The sequence below is a fragment of the Echeneis naucrates genome, chromosome 16, assembly GCF_900963305.1.
Source record: "Echeneis naucrates chromosome 16, fEcheNa1.1, whole genome shotgun sequence".
NCBI lineage: Eukaryota > Metazoa > Chordata > Actinopteri > Carangiformes > Echeneidae > Echeneis > Echeneis naucrates.
Genome location: NC_042526.1, coordinates 17,124,264 through 17,150,151, shown reverse-complemented (window position 1 = coordinate 17,150,151; position 25,888 = coordinate 17,124,264). Strand labels below are relative to the sequence as shown.

The window sequence follows — 25,888 nt, the reverse complement described above, 5'->3', positions numbered from 1 at the left end:
TTATACAGACCTCGGGCTCAACTGATCAAACCAGCATCAGATCCCATGTGGCGGCCCCTCTTGGGGCTTAGTATGACGTAGCACCGCAGCAGGCTAAAATGATGACTCATTCAGGCTGAAGTTGCACAGATAAGGTGAAACAGCCAGCATCTGGTGCTGTTCTTGCTTTTGTGTCGATGACAAATTATATTACAGTTTGAGAAAGGAATGCGAGGTCTGTGCAGCATTGCCTGAGAGCAGGCACACATACAGGCAGCACCGATTCCACTGTGTGTGTTTAGGAATGGCTAAGTGCATGTTATTGTCACTATAATGAGAGTGGACGTCACCTCGTGAAGTTTAGGGAATTTCCTAATGGTCTCTATATCCTCCAAAGCCAAATGAAGAGGTCCCATGTTTAACTGCTACCACAATAGTAGTGAAAGGCTGTAGCTCTATTTATGTGTTTCTTTATGAAGTCGACTCATCACCAGAACTGTGACCAAGAAAAACTTGCTCAGATACCATAATGGGCTTTTAGGGGGTGGTGTGGGCCTCATGAAGGAAACTGTGATAGTGTGATTCAGCTGGTGGTTAACATCAGTGGAGTGGAACTGACATGAGAGAAGCAGATTAGATGGGGTGAGGATGGCATTATGTGGGGGCTGGCTGATGTAATGGCTTGTTAACCAAAATTTCATTTTCTTGACCACTTAAATCCTCCCTCTGCTTCCTGTCCTTAACCCAAATCCCATTTCTTTCTTCTCATCTTTCCATTTTTTTTTTTTTTTTTTACATTGTCTGTCTAGTAAAAAGAAAGTCTGATGAGCCTGGCAAGTGCAGCGGTGTCGGCGACTGGCTTCCAGGGTGGAGCGCGCCAGCGAGACTTGATGATGGAGCAGAAAGTCAGTAAGCTGACCTCTGGCTTCCAACGCAGCTCCACCTCCGATGACGACTCTGGCTGCGCACTGGAGGAATACGCCTGGGTACCACCTGGCCTCAGGCCTGAACAGGTGAGCAATAGCTGCTCAAAGTCTTTGTTCTGTTCATGATATTCATGAAGGTGTCGAGAGCGGAGTCTAAACAAGCCTGCTTAGTTTGGGCATGGCCCCACTCATAATACAAAGAAGACTATGTTGTTCTCTTTAACTTTGGTGTCTATTTCATTGGTTCACAAATCACTAATTCCCCAAATCACCGCAGTGAATAATGGTGTATCCTCCTGACAGAGAATAAAAACAGCTCTAACCTGATTCTAACTTCCTTCTAGCCCATTTGCCTGGCCCAGATAAATGCTATTCAGCACATTGCTGAATAACATACCCACTACAGTCTCTGGATGACAGACCTTATGGGACAGCATATTTCTTCCAACTTTTGCTTAGTCCCTTTGTTTGAGGCAGACTTGTCAGGCTTCACCAGGCAGCCACTTACAGGCAGGATGTGTATGTTTTTATTTACAAACTGCGGTGCGGCAAAGTCTGTTTGTGATTATCAAGTTCTCTGTTGGGATGAGGACTTGGTCGGTCAAGCCCACTGCTGCTAGCAAGATCAGGAATAAAGGGGCGTCTTCTCACAAGCCCTCTCCTCAGCTAACACAGGCAGGACTGTTAGTTATGTCTGCAGGGCAGCCAGTGTGATGTGGCTCCCTCCCAAACCGTCTGTTTTTCTCTTCTCTCCTCATTTCTGTCTTTTCTAGCCGTTTTTCTCTCTCTATCCCACTTCCCTTGTTAAACACACATGGAAGTGATGAGGGGGTGATGGGTAAAGAGAAATGGGTTTAAAGCAACAGAAAACCTTAAAGCCAAAACATGCAGGACCTTTTGTGTGGAAAATGCATCCATCAACTCAACGGTAATGCCTTTACTGCAGCTATTGCCCTGAATTGGCCGTGCATCATGGGTCATCATTACAGTGAAGAAACATATAGGGCCGAGGTGATAACTGACTGTTCCCCAGACCCTAAGGAGCTGGATGAGGGGTAATAGCAGCATGAAAATGTGCATAATTTATGGTGGGGGGCAAACGTCGGGTTGATTGTCAGGGTAAATTGCTGTCGCCCCCCTTTAGACAGCCAAAGCTGCAGGAAGCTCCCCCAACACACAAGACAAGCACAACCCACCTCTTTATCTGGCTGGCTGTAATAGCCCCTCCCTCATAAAGTTTAGTTTTCAGTGGCCAGCCTGAAGGGTCAAAGTGCCACCATGACAGGCTGCTTTGTCCTGTCCCTATAGAGACAAGCATATGACTGGAAAAACACAAACCTTAAACTGATTTGACCTGTTGACCTGTTTGGACTTGCTTAGAGAATAAAATCATCAAACAGCCCTGCTGCTGTTTCTTGTCCTTTTGGGATGAAGCGGATTTTGGGGGGTAGGAAAAACTTGAGCAAACACTTTCGTTCCACAAATTCAGTCTTCCGTACATTTTAGACAGAGCTGTCCCAGAATGTGTCTCATCAAGACTTCATGTCTCGCCTGTTTTGTTCCTTGGAACAGAAATTTAGGTTCATAAATATTCTACCCAAGATAATAACAATAATATATTGCAGCAACTCAGTGGATTTAAATTTGGTTTTAAAACACTCAGCTTCTTGTGAAATTAACAACCTGGCTATATGTTAAGATTGATGAGCACACATTCTTGAAAAAATAATAAATAATTTGGAACAAGTTTGATTTGTCTTGAGTGGGGATTCACTGAACTGAAAGGTTCTGAGAAGCTGCACACAAATCACATTCAGCAACGTTACCAAAACTAAGAACCAAGTACTGATGTTTTCTAATTTTACTCGGAGTCATAATCACCCCACTACATGCATTGCTGTCCGCAGGTCCAGTTATATTTCTCCTGCCTGCCCGAGGATAAGATTCCCTATGTCAACAGTCCGGGAGAGAAGTTCAGAATCAAGCAGCTCCTGTATCAGCTCCCACCACATGATAATGAGGTAAGAATACTTTGACTGTGTGGCTGTAAAAGTATCAGAAAAATTGTATCCCAGCAGGGCCTCTGATGTACGCTACAGTGTCGACAAGAAAGAGACACTTTTTGAGTAGCGGCATCTGTTTCTGCCCTCTCAACCCACAGCGTGAAAAGTATCGCCATTTTCATGCCACCCTGCGAATGTGAGCCCTTGGCATTCACGTTGACATCACACTAGGGGATTTTTGTTCCACAATCTTGTAGACGTGTAGTGAGGGCACAATGTGACTTTCGACTTGATGATTTTATGATGTTTACCGGGAGCCCCCACCAGTTGGATTCCTGTCATAGCAGTGGTTTTTATGAGGACTGCTCAGCAGGAGAGATGGATGCTGGCTGAAAGAAGCTTTATGTGATGCCACCACCACAGTGGCACCACAGTTCGGCTCGGTTGTCTTTCGTGCTTTGTTGCCCGTCCTCTTGATTTCACTCTAAACACAGGCCTTGTTTGTGTAAATGTCTGCTTTCCTTCTTGTTAAGGCTTTGGAAAACATCAAAAAGGCCCGTTGTAAAAATGAGAATCTCAATCAGGGACTGCGGGTGGAGATGTGTAGGGGGGGGTTGTAGGAAGGGCAAGTTGGGGTCAAGAGTTGCCTTTGTTCAGCATGCTCTGGTATGCACTCTGCCCTCTCTGATACTTACCTAAGTTTATAACCTTTATTTGTGCCTGACAATTTCTGCAATGAGATCTTTTAAGAAGCATAATACAAACACTTTAATCACTTCAACAAGCCAAGTTGTTTATTTGGTTTTTTTTTCAGAACAACTTTTTTTTTTTTTTTAAAGGAACTTTTTCCATTCTTTAATGTGCATTATTGCGACATTCTGATTGTGTCCCTCTTTACCAAACCCATCATCTTCCCTCCCAGGTGCGTTATTGCCAGTCCCTCAGTGAGGAGGAGAAGAAGGAGCTGCATATGTTCAGTGTTCAGAGGAAGAAGGAAGCCCTGGGAAGGGGCACAATTAAACTGCTGACCCGCAATCTTCTGAACAGCATTTGCGAGCATGTACGTGTCTTGTCTTGCATATACTTTTGCAACTGTAAATACAGAGAGGACTATAAATTGGACTTCACAATCCCCCCCTGAAAAAAAAAAAAACAAACTTCAACAGCAGTAGTGAAAGAAAGACTTTGTTCCCATTTCACCGTGCATCTCCTTCGTGGGTATTTGGCTAATCCATGTGCAGTTTTAACTAAAACGAAGAGGGATAGTGGAAATGAAAATCTCAGTCTCAGCTGTGCCATTAAAAAAAATCCCTAGACACAAACTGGATTTGCCGGCCTGCAGTGTAAGATTTATTCTCTGGTCAGGCATTTGGAGTGTTTCACTCAGAATTTACAATGATCGTTAGGCAGAGAGGGTACACATAAACCTTGTCAAAACATAATCCAACTGATGTAGCTCTCCACAGGGAACCAATACTTTCTCTAAGATTTTTGTTTCTGCTTTTTAATTGTGCGTGCTATCCACAATCAGTTTAGTTGATTGATTGAAGTCCTCATATGGTTGGTCAGGAAAGTAGAACAAATTGGCCACTGTGGGACTGCAGTTAGGACAACCCAGTGAGCTGGTACACACAGATGGGCCAAATATTTACCCCCTCATCAGCAGAGCAAATGTACTCGGAAGAAGCCAAATGATTAGTTCCTATGGGGCAGGCTTTGAGTTACATTAGGAGCAAAAATTAAGGCTCAAAGCCCAAACTGTGCCCATTCAGTTGTGTGACAGATGGAATTTCCTATTCCATTTGGCAGCAGTTACATCACCAAATCACAGAATAATTTGGAACTACAGTTAATTAAATTTTTGGATGTAAATGTCTGGATGATCGTGTCCAAATATTGCAGTGCGGTGAAAGCGTCAACGGTGGAGAAATGGCAGTGTTTGCCTCGAGGGCGGGCCCTGGGTTGTGCTGGCACCCCGCATGCTTTGCCTGCTCCACATGTAGCGAGCTGCTGGTGGATCTGATCTACTTCTACCACGATGGAAAGATACACTGTGGGAGGCACCACGCTGAGCTACTCAAACCACGCTGCTCAGCCTGCGATGAGGTAAAAGCACAGAACTGCAATACTGAGAGTCTGACACTTTTGGTTATTCTAAATGCCCTCTGGGATGGTAAAACCATGTATTGTATTTCCCCTGCTGACTAAATAAATCCAACATGAATGTACAGCCTCATGACAGCCAGGAAGGCAAAAGATGGCCACTCTTATCTCATACAGTCTACACCTTGGTCTACAGATCATTTTTGCTGATGAGTGCACAGAGGCAGAAGGGCGCCATTGGCACATGAAGCATTTCTCCTGTTATGAGTGTGAGACAATTCTGGGAGGCCAGCGCTACATCATGAAGGATGGCAGGCCATACTGTTGCGGCTGCTTTGAGTCTCTCTATGCAGAGTACTGTGAGGCCTGTGGAGATCACATTGGTAAGATCATTTAAAATAAAACATCTGTCATGATTGTTCAAACTGAAGAGTAATATTATAAGCAACATTTTCCCCAATCAGGTGTTGATCATGCCCAGATGACCTATGATGGGCTTCACTGGCATGCCACCGAGAGCTGCTTCAGCTGTGCCCAGTGTAAGAGCTCCCTTCTGGGCTGCCCCTTCCTGCCACACCAAAGTCACATTTACTGCTCCAAGGCCTGCAGTCTTGGGGAAGATGTCCATGCTTCAGACTCCTCAGACTCGGCCTTCCAGTCTGCACGCTCACGGGAATCGCGCCGCAGCGTGCGGATGGGTAAGAGCAGTCGCTCAGCTGATCAGTGCAGACAGTCACTCCTCTTCTCACCTTCGGTCAACTATAAGTTCCCTGGCTTCAGTGGAAACACTGATGACACCCTGACCAACAAGCTGCCCCACATGAACTTATCTGATGAGCATCTCTGGAGAGGACGTGAGGAGACTGAGGCACCCGAGGACCAGGAGGAGGAGTGGGCTGAGCATGAAGACTACATGACTCAGCTGCTATTAAAGTTTGGGGAGCATGGGGTCTTCCAGCAAGCCAATGACTCTAGACCGACAGATTTCTGGATCGCTGAAAAGGATACAAAATCAAAGCAGGATTCATCCAAAGCTGTTGGTGGCAGTGGAGGAGGAAGGGGTAGCCTAGCTAGCAAAAAGTATCAGGCTGACATGTACTGGGCCCAGTCACAAGATGGACTAGGCGACTCAGCCTATGGTAGCCACCCGGGCCCAGCGAGCAGTAGAAAGATTCAGGAGTTGGAGCTGGATCATGGGGCTAGAGGAGGATTCCAGGGAGAGGAGCCACAATGGTACAATGACTCTTTGGAGTGCATCACTGACGAGTTCAAGAAAACAGATCTGTGTGTCCGAGACTCCATGGACTCACTAGCCCTTTCTAATATTACTGGTGAGTAGATGTGAGACAATGGCGGTATAAAAACATAAAGTGTGATGTGTTGGCAAGAGTTAGTTATTTGTAATTGTTATATAATTCTTGTTTTTTTCTTTAAGTTTTTTTAATATGCAAACATTTTCTAAGTCATCTTTCTCTTCTTCAGGAGCCTCAGTGGATGGTGATAGCAAAGACAGACCTTTGGTATATTCCCTGCAAGGCTTACATGAACTTGAGACAGAGGACTGTGAGAAAACCAGTAATATGGGGACCCTCAACTCCTCTATGTTACACAGAAGTGCAAACTCATTAAAGAGCCTTGTATCTGAGCAGGAGGAGGAGGTGGAGGAGAATGTTCCTGAAGAGGAGGAGGGCAGAACCAAACCTCAGGTCCCTGCCCTGAGGCGGACACGTTCACAGTCTAGGCCTCAGCAAGTCAAATTCTCTGACGATGTGGTAGACAATGGCCACTATGGCGATCTCCCAGTGCGCCAGCCCCCTATGAGTGAACGGACTCGCCGGAGAGTGTATCACTTCGAAGAGCAGGGCCAGGACCTTCACTCTGGTCGCCATCATCACCACCACCGGAGGCGCCGCAGTCGCAAGTCACGCTCTGACAATGCTCTTAACCTTCTCCCCAAAGAGAGGGCCCAAATGTGCTACAAAATGGAACACAGGGGCAATGCCTGCGGGACCAAGGGACACCAAGCTTTCCATGGCCAACCCAGTCCTTCTGCTTTGTCAGGTTATGGGCTACAAGGCCCAGCCATGGGTAGGTTCTTGGGGCTGTATGGGGATGACGATGACTGGTGCTCAACATGCTCTTCTTCTTCGTCTGATTCAGAGGAGGAGGGATTTTTCCTGGGCCAGCCCATCCCTCAGCCCAGGCCCCATAGACACTACTACACTGATGACTTGCCCAGCGCTGTGGTAGCCATGTCTTCTTCTCCTTATGGTCAACGGACTAAGTCCAAAAAGAAGAAAGGGCACAAGGGGAAAAACTGTATAATTTCATAGACTTCTCTCTCTCTCTTATCTGCAGCTTTGACTAACGTTGTGCCATTCACTTGCCTCTTGTCCACTGTTTAAAATGCAATAATGGTTGCCTGCTATTAAATACTTCACAGCACTCAATTTGCCAAGGGGTTTGTGCGAGACACTTGTCCTTATTCTACATCTCCATGGCTGAACACTTCATTCGCATTACAGTAAAATAATAAGTAATGCATATTTATAATACACCATCTAAACAGTGTTTATTTAACAGTGCATATATTAATGTATATATTGTAGAATAAAAAAAAAGGCTATTTTTGTACCCTGGAGTTCATGACATGCTTTGTACCAAAACAGTATAAACGTTTGACTATTCGAAATTGGTACAGAGACATTTTTCCATGAGGGTTTCAGAAATGTAACGAGAAATTGAGTCTGGCCCAAGATCTTCAAAAGTTGTTTTTTCCAGGCTTGTGCACCATTATAAGTGAAACACTGAGTGTATTATAAGGCCTGGTTAAGTGGTGCATTTATGGCTCACTGTATCGTAAGAAATTCATTGTAATCTGTATAAATGTACAAACTGGAATATAAGGCTAAGATAGATGTTAATTGTAATAAAAATCTCTATATCATGATACATGTTTTTTCATGTAAAAATGTTTAATGGAACAACAAGTGGAGTCATCACACAATTCAAGGCCTTTTATTTACAAATCTAAGAGGTAAAATTCAGTTCAAGTTCAGTTAAATTCATTTGACAATCTAAACATAATGCATGTTTTTCACAAAGGTGACAGGTGAGGCACTGGGAGAGAATGAATGCTTTGATACTGGTTTGTGAATACTTAGGATATGGTCAGCATTAGTTTCACTTACAGCCTCAGCTGAAGAAAATACAGATGAATGAAGACCAAAACAATGTGCATTAATAAAAAAGTAAAAGGCTTTAATAAAGAACTGCATTATTTGACTCATTCTTTCTGCAAATGCTCCAGTCAGTAGAATTCAACAATATGGCCAAGCCTCTAGCTCGTTCAATGATCAAACATTTCACTTGTATACATACTGTTATCTGTAATGCACTGTATATAATAATCTTTGACAGTTTGGTCACCACATGATTCGTAAACACTGCGCTGTATTTCCTCCAGATGGCTATTGTGCTTTTCCATTTGTCAGCCTTAGTCTAAAATCCCATTTATGCTACAGGCAGTTGAAAATGACCAGTATCATAGATAATGCCAGTCAAAACATTTTTATGAACATCATTGCTACCATTATTTCATAAGAAAACATTATTCGTTAATTGCAATAAAAAAAAAAAAAAAAGAAAACCTTTGGTTAAAAATTTTTTTACAATTTTCTGGGACATCGTTCTACTCCTCCAAGAGAAATGTTTTTATTTATTTAGTTTTTCTAGCCTTTTCTGACTTTATTCAATAAAAGAGCTTGAAGAGTTGAAATTGAGGAAAGAGCTTAGGGGATGACGTGGCAAACGACACTGCTTGGTACCGAACCAGCATCGCTGGCGAGAACCCAGTAGCCACCTGTTTATGGGGTGCGCACTCTACCCACTACTGCCAGCGCCCCAAAAATAAGATTTTTAACATTCCATATTATAACTCAGGTGTTGAATGTCAGCCTCTGCTCTCATACCTCATCCAGCTCCTTCACAAAGTGCTTGAGGTCATCTAGGCATCGCTGTTTGATCTCCGAAAGGTTCTTATCCAGTGGAGCCTGCAGCAGATTATCCAAACTGGGTTCCTTGGCCACCAACATTTTCACCACTGTGCGAAATGTCTCACAGTCCTGCCTGTAATGCTGCACATAGAACAATAAAAAAAAATAAAAAAAAAAGGTTTATAATCATTTTCAAAAAGGTACGTGGTAAAGAGAAACTCAATAATCATGGTAAAGTAAAGGTTGATGGAGAGTTGTTTAAATATTTAAGATGTACATAGGTTGGTATTTTCTGATCATAGTTCAACACATTTGTCAATCAACTTCACACAGTGATGTTTTCCTATAATTGAGAGGAAACAGCAATTGTAGCATGTTCCTGCATTGCACAACGCGTTTTACAAATGACATCTATCACTGCTAAACCCACAACTTTCATGTTGATAATTTACACACTTATTTGTTCTTCACATTTCTAATGCAATATTATAAGTTGAGAAAAACGCAAAATGGATCTTACGAACGATTGAGGGACTCCATCTGACAGCTCTTTGACTCCTACAGACTGATTGTTGTATTAACACTTAACTGTGGACTTAATGAACCCAGTTCTGGTAAATTGCTATATTCCAAGAAACAGGTGTGTGTGAATTAGTGTAAGCGAGCCTATTCAAGTGCATGGCTGCTCATAACAAAGGGAAAATGAGGTGTCAGAGTATGTTAGTGGAGCTGGAGCATTCTTTCACACCCCATTGTAACGATCTCGCTCTCACATCCCTTTCACATTTTACTGCCAACCAAAAACGGCTGTAAAGTTCTTTATTAGAGTCCCAGGTGCAAGCTCACAACATCTTTATCACCTGGGGAGAAAAGACTAAATGTGAGGCCCCGCTCTGAAGCTGCCTGGAGGTTTAGGGCTACGCCGGTCCATCAAGGAGCAGTGTGCGACAACAGGGTCTGCCAGAGTTGACTTAGTACAGCCTAGATCACCTCTCCCCTCAAATTAGATAGGGTAGATTTTGTGCCTGTGGCTCAAAAACAACCACTCTGTTGTTCAACATAAGTACGACATCAAATGCAATCAAACCTAAATATGAGATAATATCTACAGACAAATAGACTCATGTATGTAGCAATTAAGGACATGTTTAACTCCATTGTCATTGTCAATTAAAAGTTTTGTTGCCTTTTTTTTTTTTTTTTTTTGGATTGGCAAGAAAATTGCTTGATCAAATGGAGGCCAAGTCTCTAAACAATTTCTCTTAAATTTCAAGTGATATGACCTTCTTCAAAGTTGGGGCCTAATCAAGGTGATTTTAAAAATGTCAGTTATTGGGGCCTTTCTTCTGAAATAAAAACATAGATGCTATCTCATCTGATGTTAACTTTTTGTTAAATGTAAAAAAACAAAACAAAAACATGCGTCTTAGGTCATTTTGACAAGAAAAATGCTGTCTGTCAAGTTAAATCTGTGTCCAGTCTTAAAGAGAATGTGAGGTTAAACAGTTTATTCCAGGACATTATGTGCACGTAGGCTAACACATGACCATGTATCCACCAACTTCTGAAGTGATCACAAGAACTTTGGTGAATTCAACCCATCAAAATCACATGACTTTAAAATAAAACTTTTCTGCAATATGGTCAGATACTTTAAATAGTCTGCTGGAGTAAATAATTCCAGTCCACGATTGGGAGAAACGCCATTATCAAGATGGTAATCGCCATCAAAATCTGGGCGGAATCAAAGCTGGGTGTGACTAAACACACTGAAAAGGTCAAAGAAACAAAAATACTATGGCATTCAGTGTTGAACAATGACGATGGAACAGTTCACTACGTGAGAACCATTTGCTGCGCTTTCAAATCGAAGGTCTCATGCTTAAAAAGCAAAAGGCTGAACAAAGTGACTAAATACATGTTTGGGATAATTAAGAAAAAACAAACAAACAGCAATTTTTTTTTGTGTGTGAGACCAGAACCAAAATGACGCAGTGAAATGTTACGCAAAATGATGAATTACACACAAATCTGTTGGGAGAAAATGAAGAGTTTTTGTGTTATAGTCTATCTAATAATTACAATGACGTTAAAAGAATAAAAAGCTGCACTGCCTGCAGCTCCTAGATAAGGCCAGTCCTTATTAATCCTTTTGATTATTCACCTGCTGAACCAGCTACAGCATGTTCAGATAGTTGATTCTCACTTATCTATTCATTTCTGCATCCTTCAAACATCAGTGTGGCAGTACATACATTTAGAGCGCCGCTTATAAAAGGGAAAAATGTATCAACTTTTTTTTGCAAGGTAAAAATAACAATTTTAAATATGAATATTAAAGCTATACAGGTTATTATTGCTGTGTCACATACAAAAGCATGCACGGGGAAAGCAAGTCAAGAAAATCTGGACAGAAATATCCCAGACTGTGGGAGATGTTTGGACCTTTAACGTCTGGAGATCATGCGGAGCGAATTCAAGGTCCCACATAATGACATAGTCCTCGCCGCCAACCACAGGGAAGTGAGAGGCTCACGACACATATGGCCAGCTATTGGGTTAGCTCAATCCTACTACTACAGAATTAGCCGCCCAATCCTTGGCGACCCCTAACCTTTTCTATTGTATAATCTCTATGACACAAAACCACAGTTTCAGGCCGCTCTCCACACTCATCTCTCTTTCACATTTAGCGTTTTCTCTCAGTAAGCATTATTTGGAGGAGCAAAAATTGGTTCCAGGTTTTAAGATGTGAGAGGAAACAAGGGCTAAATGAGACTCCAACATGTGGTGTGTCTCCCTCAAACCAGTGCCCCTCGAATCACTTTGGGTTGATTATGTTTGCCATCTTTCAAAACAAAACCTTCCTTGGCTTTTCCCCTGCTGTAGATTTTGTTGACAGTGATACCATTTTCAGTTCATTATATTCCATATACACACTTTTACACACTTGAAAGCTTCACAATAGGATGCGTTAAGGATTAAAAAGGGGCTTCTAATGAACAATGAGCTCATTTAAAGTGTTCCTTTGATGGCTATCAAGCGCACACATGCACAGGTCTATGGATTACTCATATTCATCACAATATTAAACAATGGTAGATCGGCCTCCTTCAGCCATCTACTTTTTGAAAAGCTGCTCTTATGTTCCCGGAACAAATAAGAAGTGTGATTTTGACCTGAGTGCGCTCTATGCTGTGAGAAAAGACTGCAGCGAGGTTCACTCCCTTGAGCGGGAGCCATGAGCTGATTTTTAAGCCTGATAACTGAGGGGCCACACAGGGCGTGCTGGAGCCCCAAAAGAAACAGCAACACTAGGGGCCTTAAGGAGGAGCCTTAAAAAGTGGGCTTCTGCCCAAGTCGGATGTTTGTGAAGGTCCAAATTGTGAACATACTGACAGGAGGGTACGCCTGGATACTGTGTGGGGGTTGGGAAGTTAAGGGTTTGAGTGAGATTATGCATAAGGCTCTTAGTGAGGCTCTGTTCAAATGAGCACTGATGCAGGCAGGGGTCCTGCATAATAAGGGAAGTGGAGTAATGACTTGAGGGCTGGTACACATTAGGGGATATTAAAAGAGCCATTTTAATCACTCAAGCTGCAAACCGGACCTCTCGATGGAGGGTCTAATAGTTGAAATGGATATGTTTCATTTGCACTGATTGAGACGATGAATGAACTTCTTTGAAAATCACTCCCAGGCACTTACCTACATTTTGAATGGATATTTTCTCATTTCCTATCATTGGAGCTATTATTCTACCTGCTCTTATTTGTTGTGCGGTTACGGCAAAGAGGGGCAAATGGCTTCTTTGGCCCTGTGTTGCATTGGGATAAAGAAGAAAATTAGGTATTGTTATGATGGTTTATTAGATGACACACCAGTCATCATGCCCATAATTAAATGATTTAGTATTTTGAAAAATATTATGAAAATCAGTGAGAAAGACTGTTTATTGTATCAATTTATGTTTTTGAGGTTTCTGATTTTCTTTATAACCTTGAAGCACCCGAGTGTATACAAATTCTTAGCCAAATAACACGATGAGTATTTCTCCTGTGACAAATCGATTTCTAATGTAATCAGCCTCCCCAACACAGTGATATGTACAGTCGTGGCCTTACCGAAAAAACAAACAAAAAAAACATTCAGGAAATATAAAATGGATGGGAATTTCTTTAACATGCTTAAGCTGACTTAAATAGGTTTAAGGAAAACTGAGGTCCTGAACTGGATCTCAACCTGATCTGCTTGGCGATGGATCTTTGTGTAACTGACCCCAGGGCAGATGGTTCAATAAAGACGCTGTCAAGGTTTCGGTTTGTGTCGCCACATCTGTAAAAGTGGTGGGAAATGGCAGGGTAAGCATGTGTCTGCTTATGCCAGGAGACGTGCCACACTGTGGGTGGGCCGTCTGCATCCTGCAGGGCAATTCCTGTCCTGCTTTAACTGGAACAGATAAGTGGCACTGTAGTGGAGAGCGATGAAGGGGAGGGAAAGGAGTGCTACTGCAAATAGCAGGCCACAAGATGCGTCAAAACCTGAAGCGCTAAGGACTGCTGTGCTGACTCATCCACCTCCTCTACACCAACAAATACTTAGATACAATAATCACAACAACATTGTACAGCTGGTGTAGAAGCACTGTCTGGATATATGATGCACCCTGGTGCCAGGGTAAAGTTCACACATGTAACCAGGAGCAACCACACAGTAAGATGACATAATTAGGATCTCAGTGTTTTGTAGCTACAACGTTTCGCCTGCAGAGTAATAATTCCATTTTATAAGGACATAAAGTTCAGTAACTGTGTAATCCGATGCTGTGGATCACCACTTTAGTCTCTCAGCAACCTTTCACTCACACACTGCTTGACCTGAACCCATGTCCTGCGCAGTCACTTTGACTGGAGAGTTGTCAGGCATGATGTGCAAAAGTCAGTAATGGGGTCCGCTTCATATTACGATAAAAGGGCTGAAGACAAAATAAACGTCATGATAGACAAATGACAAAGAAAGTAAGCCCGCTGGTTTCGCCTTCTGCTTGTCTTGTATTGAAACTTTTTTAGAAATGTGAATATCAGTATAATTGAACATAAGAGAATAAAGTGGATGGATCCGTCACTAAATAACGTGAAGGTTAACCATTGAAATCAGAAAAACAGCAGTATAACAGAATATTAAACACCCCCCAGTGATAACGCAGAAACCTTCAGCTATGAAAGTGAAATGACAAATGATATATTATGCCATAAGTACCAAAGAGTCAAGAGAATTGACAGACAGTTTGCCGATAAAAATCTACCGTCTCAATTTCCAGAGCTTTGGCCTTAATGGCCTCCAAGCGGCGAGTCTTGAAGTCATTCTCTGGTGTTGGCGTTGGCTCCATGCTGGCAGCCACCACCTCCTCCAACTCCGGCTGAGAAGCTGGAGTTTTTTCCTGCAATGTCAAAGGTTAAGGGTTAGAATTGGGGCCACCAGGTTTAGAAACTGGTTCTGATTTCAAAGTGTTTCAAATAGAGACAACTCTGCTCTGTGTTGGGGTGTTGAGTTCTTGTTTTTATACACGTCTTATTATACATGCCACATGTCAACAGTATAACCAGTGGTGCCAAATACAGTACATCTCTCTAAAAAAGGATCTTGAACAGTAATAGACTAAAGTGAAGACCTAGTGTCAGTTACATTTACAGTTTATGGAAGCACAACCTAAATGCTTGTCAAATTTTTATTTGCTCCTATTTATTATTTTGTTCCATTTTTTATTTCCTATTTATTTATTTTGCAACAATTTTTGTTATATTTCCCTTTTTGACAATGTAAGGGAGCATTGCTTTTTTTTACTCACCTATTTGGATTTTGGATATTTGGATTCACAAATTCAAAATGAAGCCTTCATTCATTAATTTTAGTCTTAGTCAACATATTGATGGTTTTTCCTGTTTCTCGTAAACTGACTATAATTAATGTGGTACATATGCGCAATCTCTGCCTTTTATGACAAAGAACAGCAATCTTTTCTTGTTTTGCTTCCTGGGTATGGTATGTGATGATTTAAGTCTTTGTGTTGTATCTATTTCTTATCAATATTTATAGTTATTACATCAAACTGGGGCATCGCTACAGTTTAAGCAGGTGTCTTTTGTAATTCATAATTGACTACACTGGAATAAGATGAATATTTCCTTCCTTAATGTCCATGTCAAACTAGAAGAAATCAGAGATTATATTAAATATGACCAGAATGCCCTCTGTGTATGCCACAACATGTAGGTGACAAAATTCATCATGCTAGGAAAATGTTGACTGTAAAGTCGTTAATTTTGTGTAATTGCAGTAAATTAATATTCCATCATGCCCTTGCAGTGAAGAGTTCACATTAACTTCGATTTTTTTCCCACCTGCCCTTACATTAGGTACAAGGACACAATAAGGTAGATGTTTCTTTAATTTTATTTCTATTTTACCAATACAACTTGTTTGCAGTCAGTACCATACTAGGTCTTTTACCTTTGAAGATCCTGAGCCAGGAGGAGACTCCTCCACAGAGCTGCTGGGAGCATCACTCGTAGGTACAAAGGGCTTCTCTACAAAGTAAATGTTGAAATAGAGAGAACAGTGAACAAAATTACCAAAAAATATTATTGTGGATAACACAAAAGTCATAGAAATTGAAGAGGACTATAAAAAGAGGACGATCTAAACAATACATGAGAGTAACTAAAAGGGTGTTCTTTTATCTAACTTTGCATTGAACCGAAATGAAACCCAGGGGAGCATCCTAGTGGGATGATTGCCAATGAAAGTGCAGCATCTCTGTTTCAAATCTGGATGGCAACCTTGGATATATTTTATGCCCCTCTCTCCACACATTCCTAAGATCTCTGCAGTGTGGTGTCTAATAACAGTGAAATAGCTTAACATTAGAATTCCAAAAACACAATGGGGAACAATTACTTTCCAGTCTAAGACATTAAATAGTAAGTTATCATTGTGGACAATCGAGACGTTGCAGCATTATGAGGCAGCCGAAAAGTATAAATTTTTTTTGTACATATATTTTATACTCCCTTGTTGGAGCCTCCCACACAATTGTGGTTGAGGAGTTCAGCTGTGCCTGAATTGAAATATTCTCATCTGCTGGCTCCACTTTGTCTAGGATAAAAACAAATACTGTCTAGTTATTTGTTTTTATTGAAGCAATCTTGCGTACTTATTAGAAGGAACTAAGGTAAAACATCAGCTTTTAAAGCCTTGCAGCAGCACAATAGAGTACACGCACAAACAACAGGAATGGCACGGGAAAAAAGTGTTTCTAATTACCTTACCTTACCTACATTGCCTGCTATCAAACAGAAGAGGCTGAAGCTGCAAGTTTTTGAAAAGAGGAACACAGTGCACACATTTGCACTGATTCTGCGGCAAGATTATTTATTTGTACACACAAGAAGCAAGGGCGGCAGAATATATATTTCCTACCTCTGCACATCCAGGAAATTACTTACTTCTTACTACTTATTGGTGAATCACGCGAGAATTTCCCACAGCATTGTTTTATACACAGCATTTCAAAACCCACAACTGAAATCGGATTGTCTTGCTTGTGGTTGATACTCAGGGTGGGGCTGCCCACCCTACTTTATGGCCAATGTATTGATAGTTGTCATCATCGTCTCTGTCATTATCTTTCATCACATATACAAATGAAATGAGAGGAAACCATCCCCAGTAGGTTTGGCTGTGCTATGAAAAATGTCAAGGAGGAACAATCCCCCTTTGCTCCTGAAAATGAAAATTACCTTTTGAATGATAAAGTTCCAGGATCTTTGATACAAATGCACCTGGACGGATATGCCATATTGTAGGAGCCAGTTTTCATAGTTAAGAGTCCTGCTCATCAAGGTCCCAAAGGCCCTCAACCACACCCTTCACCAAGCCCAACAATGTTATCCACTAATGATAGTCATCATCAACCAAAATTTGTGAAAAGACGTGACACATATTCTCTTTGTGTGTGACAAAACCTGATATAGACACCCTATCAACAAACCCATATTTTTGCGTACTTTGCTGTGATGCCTTAATTAGTGTCCCAGATGGATGTGGGGGTGGGAGGTACAACTGTTTTCTCCCTGCTTTATTACGTCTTCAAAGGGTGGCACAACATAAAGCTGACAAAGTTTTTGAGACGTTCATGTGTTTATGCATCTTGGAAATAAAAGCACTGAAGCGATCGCTGTCCACACTTCTTTCCTCAGACTGAATCCATAAATTTCATTAACTCAGTATTGTTAATTAAAGTTCTAAAGCCTGTAAAAGTCTCAAAAGAAAGCATATAAAATGACAGACCCAAAGTGATTCAGAAGACATTGTTAAGCTGGGACGTGAACTATTTTCACACGAAAGAAAAAGGTCAGGTTCTGAACCCAAAGCCAAATCACCCTAATAAAACAAGGGTATCCTTTTTCCCAGCCTCTAAAAGTGCGTGGTGTTGGTGTAATTAACATCTTAGCGTGTTTCAGCATTCTGTGGCCCCTCACACTACACCTCAGAAAACAGATGCTTCAGCTGGAATGGCTTAATTCCTTTACACATTGTAATTATACATGTTTCTGTAAAACAGTAAAGTGCCAGGAGTTTTAACAGCTGCAAGAGCAAACATTATGTTAGACAATGGTAAATTGAACTCTACTGGCTACAAGCAACATTATGTATGCTTCTTCAGCTTTTGCATGCTATGACCAAGCGTGCTCCTTTGTTGATGGACATTATACTATCCACTGGGGTAGCAGGTCAAGCATCTCGGCAGCTATTAGCCAGTTCTGCACTGCAGAATCTAAAGGTGGAAGACAAAGTAGGAAAAAGTCTGATGGATTTGAAAAGGTGATAAATTCTGCCTTTCTCAGAGAGAAAGCCAAAGCTTATATACATACAATCTGTGTGCTAAAAACAGAAAAAGCCACATTAGAAAAAGTTATAGTTGTTTAATGACAAACAAACAGCTCAATATCTAAATGTAAATTTAGATGGTGTTGCTTGAATGGCTGTAGCTAAGGAAGCAGAGCAGGCGGTCTCCTCTAGTCAGAAAGGCAGTAGCTGTTGGATCCCTGGCTCCTACAATCCTTTTTTCAAAATAACTCTGGGCAATACTGAACCCCCAATTATAAAGAAACCCTGTGAGGACTTCCATTCCCTCTGATCAAAACACAAAACTGTAATGGAGACATAATGCTTACGCTTCTGCTGTGCCTGCTGGGAGGTGCAGCCTTTGTCAGGGGAGAAACTCTTGTTGCTGGTGTTTGATCCAGAGCGTCCGCGAACAGGTGCCGAGGCTTCCTTCATTCCAGGTGAGCGGTCACGCATTTTTGCAGGCGAACTGGTCCTGTAGTCCTGGTCTTCTCTACAAAAACAAGTTCAAGAGTCCAATGAATCCTCCTAAAGCTAAGATTTCAATAAGTCAAATGATTGTGCGCTAGATTGTTCAGTTTCCATTATGGGGATCTTGCACACCAGATGTGGATTTCAATCAATATCAGTCAAGCTGCATCAATTGTGTGTGTGTGAATGTTAATACGTCAGGCTTTGGACTTTACTCTTTAAGTCTACTCTGAATGGAAGCTCAGCTCGAACAGCAAAAGTGAGGCAACTGATTTCAATCACTGCCAACTAGATAGCTGTTTATATACTGTGTAGTATAAAAAAAAAGATGGATGCAAGGAGACTGACTTGGATATTCTGTCCAACGCTGGCCTCCGAGGTCTGCCTCTGTTGCGGAAATAGGGACCAGGTCTGCCATTGTTCCTGAAAAAACAAATCTATAGGCTCAGAAATGCAGATATATCAAATCACACTGAACAAAGATTCAGAAAAAACACGATATACATAAAATTTCTATCATGACTGATTCAAAAGTATTTGTCAGTGTACGCCTACAGATGGGTAATGGAAACAGGATAATTGGAAAGCAAAACCACAGACTTAAATTCAGGACTCTGTAGCACACTAATCAATTTTTGAAATGAAAGCAATCTTCTACTTTGGTACAAGCAGCAATTGGCTGCCACATCTTTTGCTTCTGTCTGTTTTCAATTGCAGGCAACTATGAGTAAGCCTCATATGGAGCTGCTGTTAATACGCACTGCCACCTAATGTGTTGTTCAACCATGTAATGCAATGAAAAATTTAACAGCATGCATCTTTTGCTGTCTACTGGGCCTCATTTATACAATTTTCTAGACTCAAAGAAAAAGCTTGTGTCTGAACAGCAACCCTTAGGTCCAGAGGTATAAATGACCCGAAGGCACCTGGTTGTCATGACCTCTGCCTGAACTCGAGCTACAGCTCAAACAAAGAGCAGGTCTAACAAGGCCTAAAACTTTTACGACTTATGGTGTGTTTGAAGTAGCCAAGACCAAACCTGCCATTTGCCAAATGCTGAATTGCCATGCATGCAGTAAAAAACTAACATCAAAAGCCTACAGTACACACAAAAAAAACGGAAAAAGATAAAAAAGACACATAGTTTGTTTGGGAAAAAAGACTTCTAGGTGGCAAATGCTCCCCCCCCCCCCCCCCCTTTTTTTTTTTTTTTTTTAAATCAGGCAGACATTCATCCATAGGGTAAACACATGTAAAAGGTTTATATCCTACTTAAAGGCAAACATTTTCCTCATGAATTATTTTCCCTTAACACTGGAAGTGATCAAATTAAGAATTGAAAAGACAAGTGCAACAAGTCTGAAAATGACTGTGATTCCAGTGAGATAAAACTAAATAATAATATAGCAATTACTAATATTTGCATTTTCTTCCCTTTGTTTTCTTTGGTGACAACACAAAAAACAACCTAGCCCCAATTAACTTGTTATATTCATCCAAGCACAATACAAACACAAGACCACACTTCATTTATACCACTGCAACTTGTGACTGTTTATGAAGACAGTGACTCATAACTTGGAGTTGTATGTCTTGTGGTAACTCATTTCATGATCAGTGGGCAAAACCTCTACAAGGATGCAACAAAGATGATTGTAGTGTTTGTTACTGAGACTTGACCTCAAACTTTATGGCTTTGACACAGCTCGAGTGCATGTAGCTGCCAAAGATACGTCATTAGTTTCCATTGGTGTATGCCTGGTCTTAGAAGGCTAAAAGGCTTATTTTTGTCCCCTTGTCTACATGGACACTGAAGCATCTCGTACCCAAATATTAAATATCTTAGTGATGGGATGGACACGGGAGAGACGATCGGCTCCCTCTTGGCAAAGGAAACTGACACATAAACACGTTAAGATCTCAAGTGGTGCACTTTGAGCCTCACAAGTTGTCACTCACTGTCATTTCCATGTATACTGTGAAGACCTAAAGCATCCTGAACAACTAAAATCACCATTAAGACTGCTGTGTTTGAATCTTACAATATCCCAAACCACCTCAGAATGCCCACTAACGGCTGAAATAGTTTACAGGTGACAGAACATGAGAACAACAATGGTGTTTTCATGACTAAGTGCCAAAAGAATCCAGAAATCACAGTTCCTGTGATGTATTATGAACATAGTTTAGGGAGAATAAATGTTCTTTCACAGCAAGCTTTTCTTAACTCTTGAAACATTTTTAACTAACTATACCGTTTTTTGTCTTTTGGAACTTTACAAAGTCTTATGACCATGAATTCTTACAATATATGATATTGATTTTATTTTGATACAGAAACTTAAAACGCTGCTCATAATATTTGAGATGTGTGTGGGTGCTTGACTGAAGAGGGAGTGGTCCAGCTGTTTTTCCTCTCAAGGTGGGGTGGGGTTGAGTGAGTAGACACTAGTGCCCTTTGTCCCTCTCTCTAGCCTGGTATGACTCCTGGAAAAAGGGGGCATGGGCCTGTAAAATGTTGGTATGTTGAAGTGTTAGGGGCGGGGAGGAAGTATAACTGATGGACTTAACTGCTTTGTGTGGGGTTAAGCTTTTTAACTTACCTTGACAACAATGTGGTCACATAGAATTTAGATATGCTTGCTACATATACTTCCCTCAGTAGTTCGTTTGAAACAATTTACAATGATGGATATTATGAGCATCTATATTATTATGCTATATTGTCTTGAGTATAATTTTAACCAAGGTCAACTCTTTTCATTTCAGTGATTAATCATGAAAAGAAAGACATGCCGTGAAGGTCAATATACAACATCTTTCAAACTAATTTGCCTCACATTTCAAAATGCAGAAGTCTGCCTCCACCTTCAGGTCAGTTTGATCCATTACACAAAGATCTGCTTGACAAACTTGATGATATGAAATCATCAGTATGTGACAAACAAAAACAAATTAATAAACAAATAGAGATCCAGAAGAATTATAATAAATTACCTTGCATCTAACTGATGCCTTAAATCATCTCTGCTATAACAGTGTTGGGAGTACGGACTTTCCTGGAAAAAAAATAAAAATAATAATAAAAAATGCAAAATTACAAAATATATTTTGGTATTCCATTTCTAGATGTTCCTTCTGGCAGAAAATCATTCCTGTTTAACATTTAAACACATAGCATTATATGACTATAGTGCTTGGATTTTTTTTTTTTTTTTTTTTTTTAAATATTCAATTACAAGTGGGTTGGAGACCCAACATTGTTCTCTATAAGAGATCAAAACAAAGGGCAACTACTTTTTATGTCAGTAACAAAAAGAAAATTTAGTTAGGAAACCACACACTTCCCTTACCATTCGTGGAGGTGAGGAATGTCGACTGAAATTGCCAAAGTTGTGTTTTTCATAGTATCGACGATTAATTGGTGGACAACCATCGTCATTGTAGTATTCTCTTTTTTCCTGGTAAATTCGAGGACTGTCATACCACTGTTCATCATTAAAACCTCTGTCACAGTCCCCCCCCATCCAAGCCATAGGGCTCCTCCTTTCAACAATATTGACGACGCGATGAACTGTCACCTATCAAGACATTATACATACAGCATTAAACATTAACGAGAATTGATAATCGCAAAAATAAGTTTTACAAAAGGTGATTGTAATGGAAGTTTTTACCTAAATGCATTGTGAATGACATTTTAGTAAACACAAAAAAACACTGATTGGTTTGAAGAAATATGTATATTGAGCAATAAAGGAGACAAAACTTACGCACAAGATGTTACAAGCAGTGTCTCCAAGTCACAGTGTTCTGGACAACGGTTACATAGGGCTTTTGAATACAGTCCTTTTTCAGATAATTTTAACTACATCCCTACATGGATGGTCAGAGGGCACATATTCACCAGGGTCACGTTATGTTGACTAGCAGAAAACTATTCCTACACAGACGTTTCTAATAACATGCAGTTGCATAAGTAAGTTATTTTCCCATTAACAGTTTTGGTTTTGAATGATAAACAATGTACTTTTCCATGTCATGACCTATTAAATATTTTAATAAATACCTACCACATTCACAAGAGGCTAATCACACAACTGTAACTTATGGAAATTAGGGGGAACAGTAACAGTGTCAGAATACTTTTAACTAATCAGTATTTGCCCAGCGGTCTTAGTAAAACTGAATAACTTTCGCAGCTTCTTGACTTACCTCTCTATCCATTGATGTAAAGTGATCCTCATACGCCTCTCTAATCGATTTTCGACCGTGTCGATATGCCACTACAAAACACAAAAACAAAAAACAATTCTATTTAAATCTTTAATATGGATAGGATGAGGATTTAATTGATATGCTTAGTGATATGGAGAACCTACAACACTGTTCTATAGGATGTCAATAGGAAGTTGGGTAATTTTTTCACAAAACTGTGATATAGGAGTGCTACATCATCATCCCTGGTCAACAATGATCTAAGTTTTCTAAATTATCCCTTTAGCCTACGTCAAAAAAAAAAAAAAAAAAAAAAAAAACACTGTGCCTTCTAACACTAGACCTACTAACCCAACTCCACTGATTCTGTCTAGATGTTTTCTTGATTAAAACCTCAGCGTGAAAATAAATCTCCCACACAAGTGACGGGAAACTCCTCCAAACTATAAGAAATATTAATAAGGCAACAAGACACAGCAGAGAGAGGAAATAATAATGGCACCATGAAAAATGTACAGAGGGCAAATAACATGCTGATTTGGTGAGCATATGCAATACAATTTTCAGCATGCTGTACTAAGCTGTATAGCTCAAGATAGAGATCATAATGAAAGATTTCCAATAACAATTCAAGAAGGATTGTGAATCATAAAAATAATTTTCAAGAAAAATTGTCAATAATCCCCAACCTCTCTGTTCTTCTTCATATTAAAGTGAATACCTTTAGGGTCTGGACTATTAGTCCATCATCACAACATATTTGAGGATATCATCTTGATCTCTGGGTATTTGCTTACATTTAATACACTGAAGAACTGATCGCTTACTCCTTACAATAATATGTAATGGATCAAGAATGGATGTGTAAAAAAATGCGCGAGGCCATCTTGTTTACTTACTGATGAAGGAACAGTCTCGGATCCCTGTCTGGTAAACTCAAGATGTATCTTGATAGAGCCTAAAAACGAAATGCAAAAAGGCGTATCTTATTTACTTACCTCAGATCAAAAACAGAGATGTGCAACACACACATAACCTATGGCCTCCATTTAACATGGTTTCAACATCCATCCATTCACAAAACACTGGCACTCGTCCTCAATTACTTGAAATACTGAGTTTTCCACAGTCTACCAAAAATTACTGCAAGATATGGACAGTCTGCACCAGTGCCTGGGACTTCGCGTTGGCGTTTTTGCTGAAAAGTTTGATCTTCTGACGGCATTAGGAAGCTGCGTTAGTGCTTCTGTTAGCGAACCTGGCTAGTTAGCATCGTAGCACCAAATGAAGATGTGGAAAAACTCACTCACCAAAATATGATTGAGCACGGATTGTGTATTACATATTTCCCATTGAATTTTATACGTAGGACCCAATAACGGAGGTGTTCGCTCAGTGTACGTGAGAAGTTAAGAGTGTAGGTGCAGAGACGCTTCTACTTCTTCTTCTGATGCTGCTAAAAACATTCTTCTTGCTCGTCATCTGCTTTTTCTTCTTCTTCTTCATTCAAACGCACGGATGACGTATTACTGCCCCCTCAGTCTGAATCACAAATTTACAGTATCGTCCTCCGGACCCTTTTGCCGTAGGTATGGTTGAAAAATAAAAGATACCCCCTGGTTCCGCTAAATATATTAATTATTCCTTGTTTTACAACTGGAGTTAGACACTTCCCATAAAGATGCAGTTTCATCAAGACCATTGCACCAGCCTCAGTGTGTCCTGCAGCTCAATAACTGCCCTTGAATCCAACTCTGTTCTTCCTTCATAAAAGCCTTTGGCAATCTTACATGTATATTTGAGACCTTTTTTTTTGCATTTCAGTTGTGATTACATTTTGTAATGAACCAACCACGTATTATTTCCATATTTTCCTTGAGAAGTGCTTTTCCTCTTTCATTTTTATTTACGTTCTCATTCCATCCATCCCTACATGGGCTGCCATGCACATGATCATGATTTCTATAACCACAGCTGGTCTGGCCTCAGATTGCTTCTCGGATTGGCTTTGATGCTGAAAAGAGATTTACTTCAAATAACTATCAAGTCGGGTCTTGATAGTTATTTTGTGGCCAGACTGTTTTATCCAACAAAGGGCCAATGTAATTGGAAGAAGCTCTGCTGTTTGTTTGGCCTGGTCAAGAAGTCTTCACTCTTGCCTCATTTGATGATCCAGTATTTAAAACTGTGAAAATGGCAAATGATTACAAATAGAAATGCTACTTTTCGTGTAAGGGTACATGCATATCAGTAGCACAATCCAAAAGTCACAATTTTAAGGAGCGATGTGGTCACTGTCAGTGTTATAAATTTACAATTATGTTGGATAATACAATATAATATCATACCATATCTAATATAATATATACCCTAACTAATATATAGTTAGGGTGTTTTTTGTTACAATTCTACGATAAGAATATAGGCCTACTATTTTTTAAACTTATCGTTGGTTGTCTATCTTTAACCTTGAACCTTGAAACCTCAATCTACTGATTTAGCCAGTCAAATTAGATAAAATCAGAAGTATAATATTTACAATCGAAATTTAGTGGAGTAAAGGTATCAGGTCATTTGTTAGATCCAATCCAATACATTTATTAACTGTCTATTATCACTTACAGCCACAGAAGCCACAGCCTACTCGCTGGCTATTACTTGATTGTTAACCAACATTTATAATTACATTATTACAGAGTATGAACTATACACATTTATCACGATTTTTTATATAAACCCTGCATAATAATACAAGACTCTTGAGTTAAACAACAGCATGTCAACTTTCTATCTTACAAAATTAGAACAGCTCCAAATTTAAACATTCACAACTGCTCTTTCAACCTCACTGAATGTTACACACACACACATCAAACTCAATGAATAAGATAGTCGATAGTCACACTATAACAAGTTGGCTATTCCAGATATTTAAATCAGTTTCCAGAACAGCAGATACGTGATCAAACAGTTCATTGGAAAAATTTTCAAATCCTGACAACCAAAAATTTGCTCTAAGCATAAAAATTCACATTTTTAACAAACTAAACAAAACAGAATAACAGCGAGCGACATCTCAAACTGAAAGAAACACTGGCGTGCGTATCAGGCGCCAAATCATTTTCGACATATAACTTACTTGAAGCAATTCCATCATTTCCCGAGCGATCGTTTTGCACATTTTTAAACAAGTCGTGTTTCAGTTTGCTGGCTTATTTCCTCACTGAATCGTGCCTCTGTGCAGAACCTGCACTCGCACAAAGCTGCGTTGTGTGCTACAGGGCGC

General features: G+C 40.3%; 2 protein-coding genes across 5 annotated transcripts in view; one reads left to right on the top strand and one right to left on the bottom strand.

Annotated features, from left to right (window-relative positions):
* Nucleotides 1-8,717, top strand: part of prickle1a (prickle homolog 1a) — a 25,072-nt gene extending 16,355 nt beyond the window's left edge. Inside the window, exons 2-8 of one of the 2 annotated variants that reach the window (XM_029522123.1) lie at nucleotides 789-992; nucleotides 2,813-2,926; nucleotides 3,831-3,968; nucleotides 4,811-5,014; nucleotides 5,208-5,394; nucleotides 5,476-6,342; nucleotides 6,494-7,344. In XM_029522123.1, coding sequence (XP_029377983.1) covers nucleotides 804-992; nucleotides 2,813-2,926; nucleotides 3,831-3,968; nucleotides 4,811-5,014; nucleotides 5,208-5,394; nucleotides 5,476-6,342; nucleotides 6,494-7,344 — 2,550 coding nt within the window. In that variant the 5' untranslated portion in view covers nucleotides 789-803. Of the gene's footprint in view, nucleotides 1-788; nucleotides 993-2,812; nucleotides 2,927-3,830; nucleotides 3,969-4,810; nucleotides 5,015-5,207; nucleotides 5,395-5,475; nucleotides 6,343-6,493 lie in introns of those variants that run through there. The other variant, XM_029522124.1, reaches the window with a different exon arrangement.
* LOC115055969 (periphilin-1) lies at nucleotides 8,014-25,888 on the bottom strand. Of its 3 annotated transcripts, XM_029522126.1 has the most exons (11): nucleotides 23,913-24,072; nucleotides 23,502-23,560; nucleotides 22,600-22,670; nucleotides 22,158-22,197; nucleotides 21,738-21,965; nucleotides 21,382-21,443; nucleotides 18,733-18,807; nucleotides 18,243-18,406; nucleotides 15,517-15,593; nucleotides 14,312-14,446; nucleotides 8,014-9,147 (listed from the first exon to the last, which is right to left on the bottom strand). In XM_029522126.1, the coding sequence occupies exons 5-11, from the start codon at nucleotides 21,918-21,920 to the stop codon at nucleotides 8,977-8,979; spliced, it is 867 nt and encodes a 288-aa protein (XP_029377986.1). In that variant the 5' UTR covers nucleotides 21,921-21,965; nucleotides 22,158-22,197; nucleotides 22,600-22,670; nucleotides 23,502-23,560; nucleotides 23,913-24,072; the 3' UTR covers nucleotides 8,014-8,976. The 3 variants fall into 3 exon arrangements, with proteins under 3 accessions (XP_029377986.1, XP_029377985.1, XP_029377987.1); XM_029522125.1 differs by lacking the exon at nucleotides 22,158-22,197; XM_029522127.1 differs by lacking the exon at nucleotides 23,913-24,072 and adding an exon at nucleotides 25,742-25,888 and having other exon boundaries at nucleotides 21,738-22,670.

Coding starts and splice junctions, on each gene's coding strand:
- LOC115055969 (XM_029522125.1), bottom strand. Junction 18,407..18,732: donor GCGTTGGACAGAATATCCAA/GTCAGTCTCCTT, acceptor TTGTTTTTGTAG/AGAAGACCAGGACTACAGGA. Junction 15,594..18,242: donor CCAGCAGGCACAGCAGAAGC/GTAAGCATTATG, acceptor TTTACTTTGTAG/AGAAGCCCTTTGTACCTACG.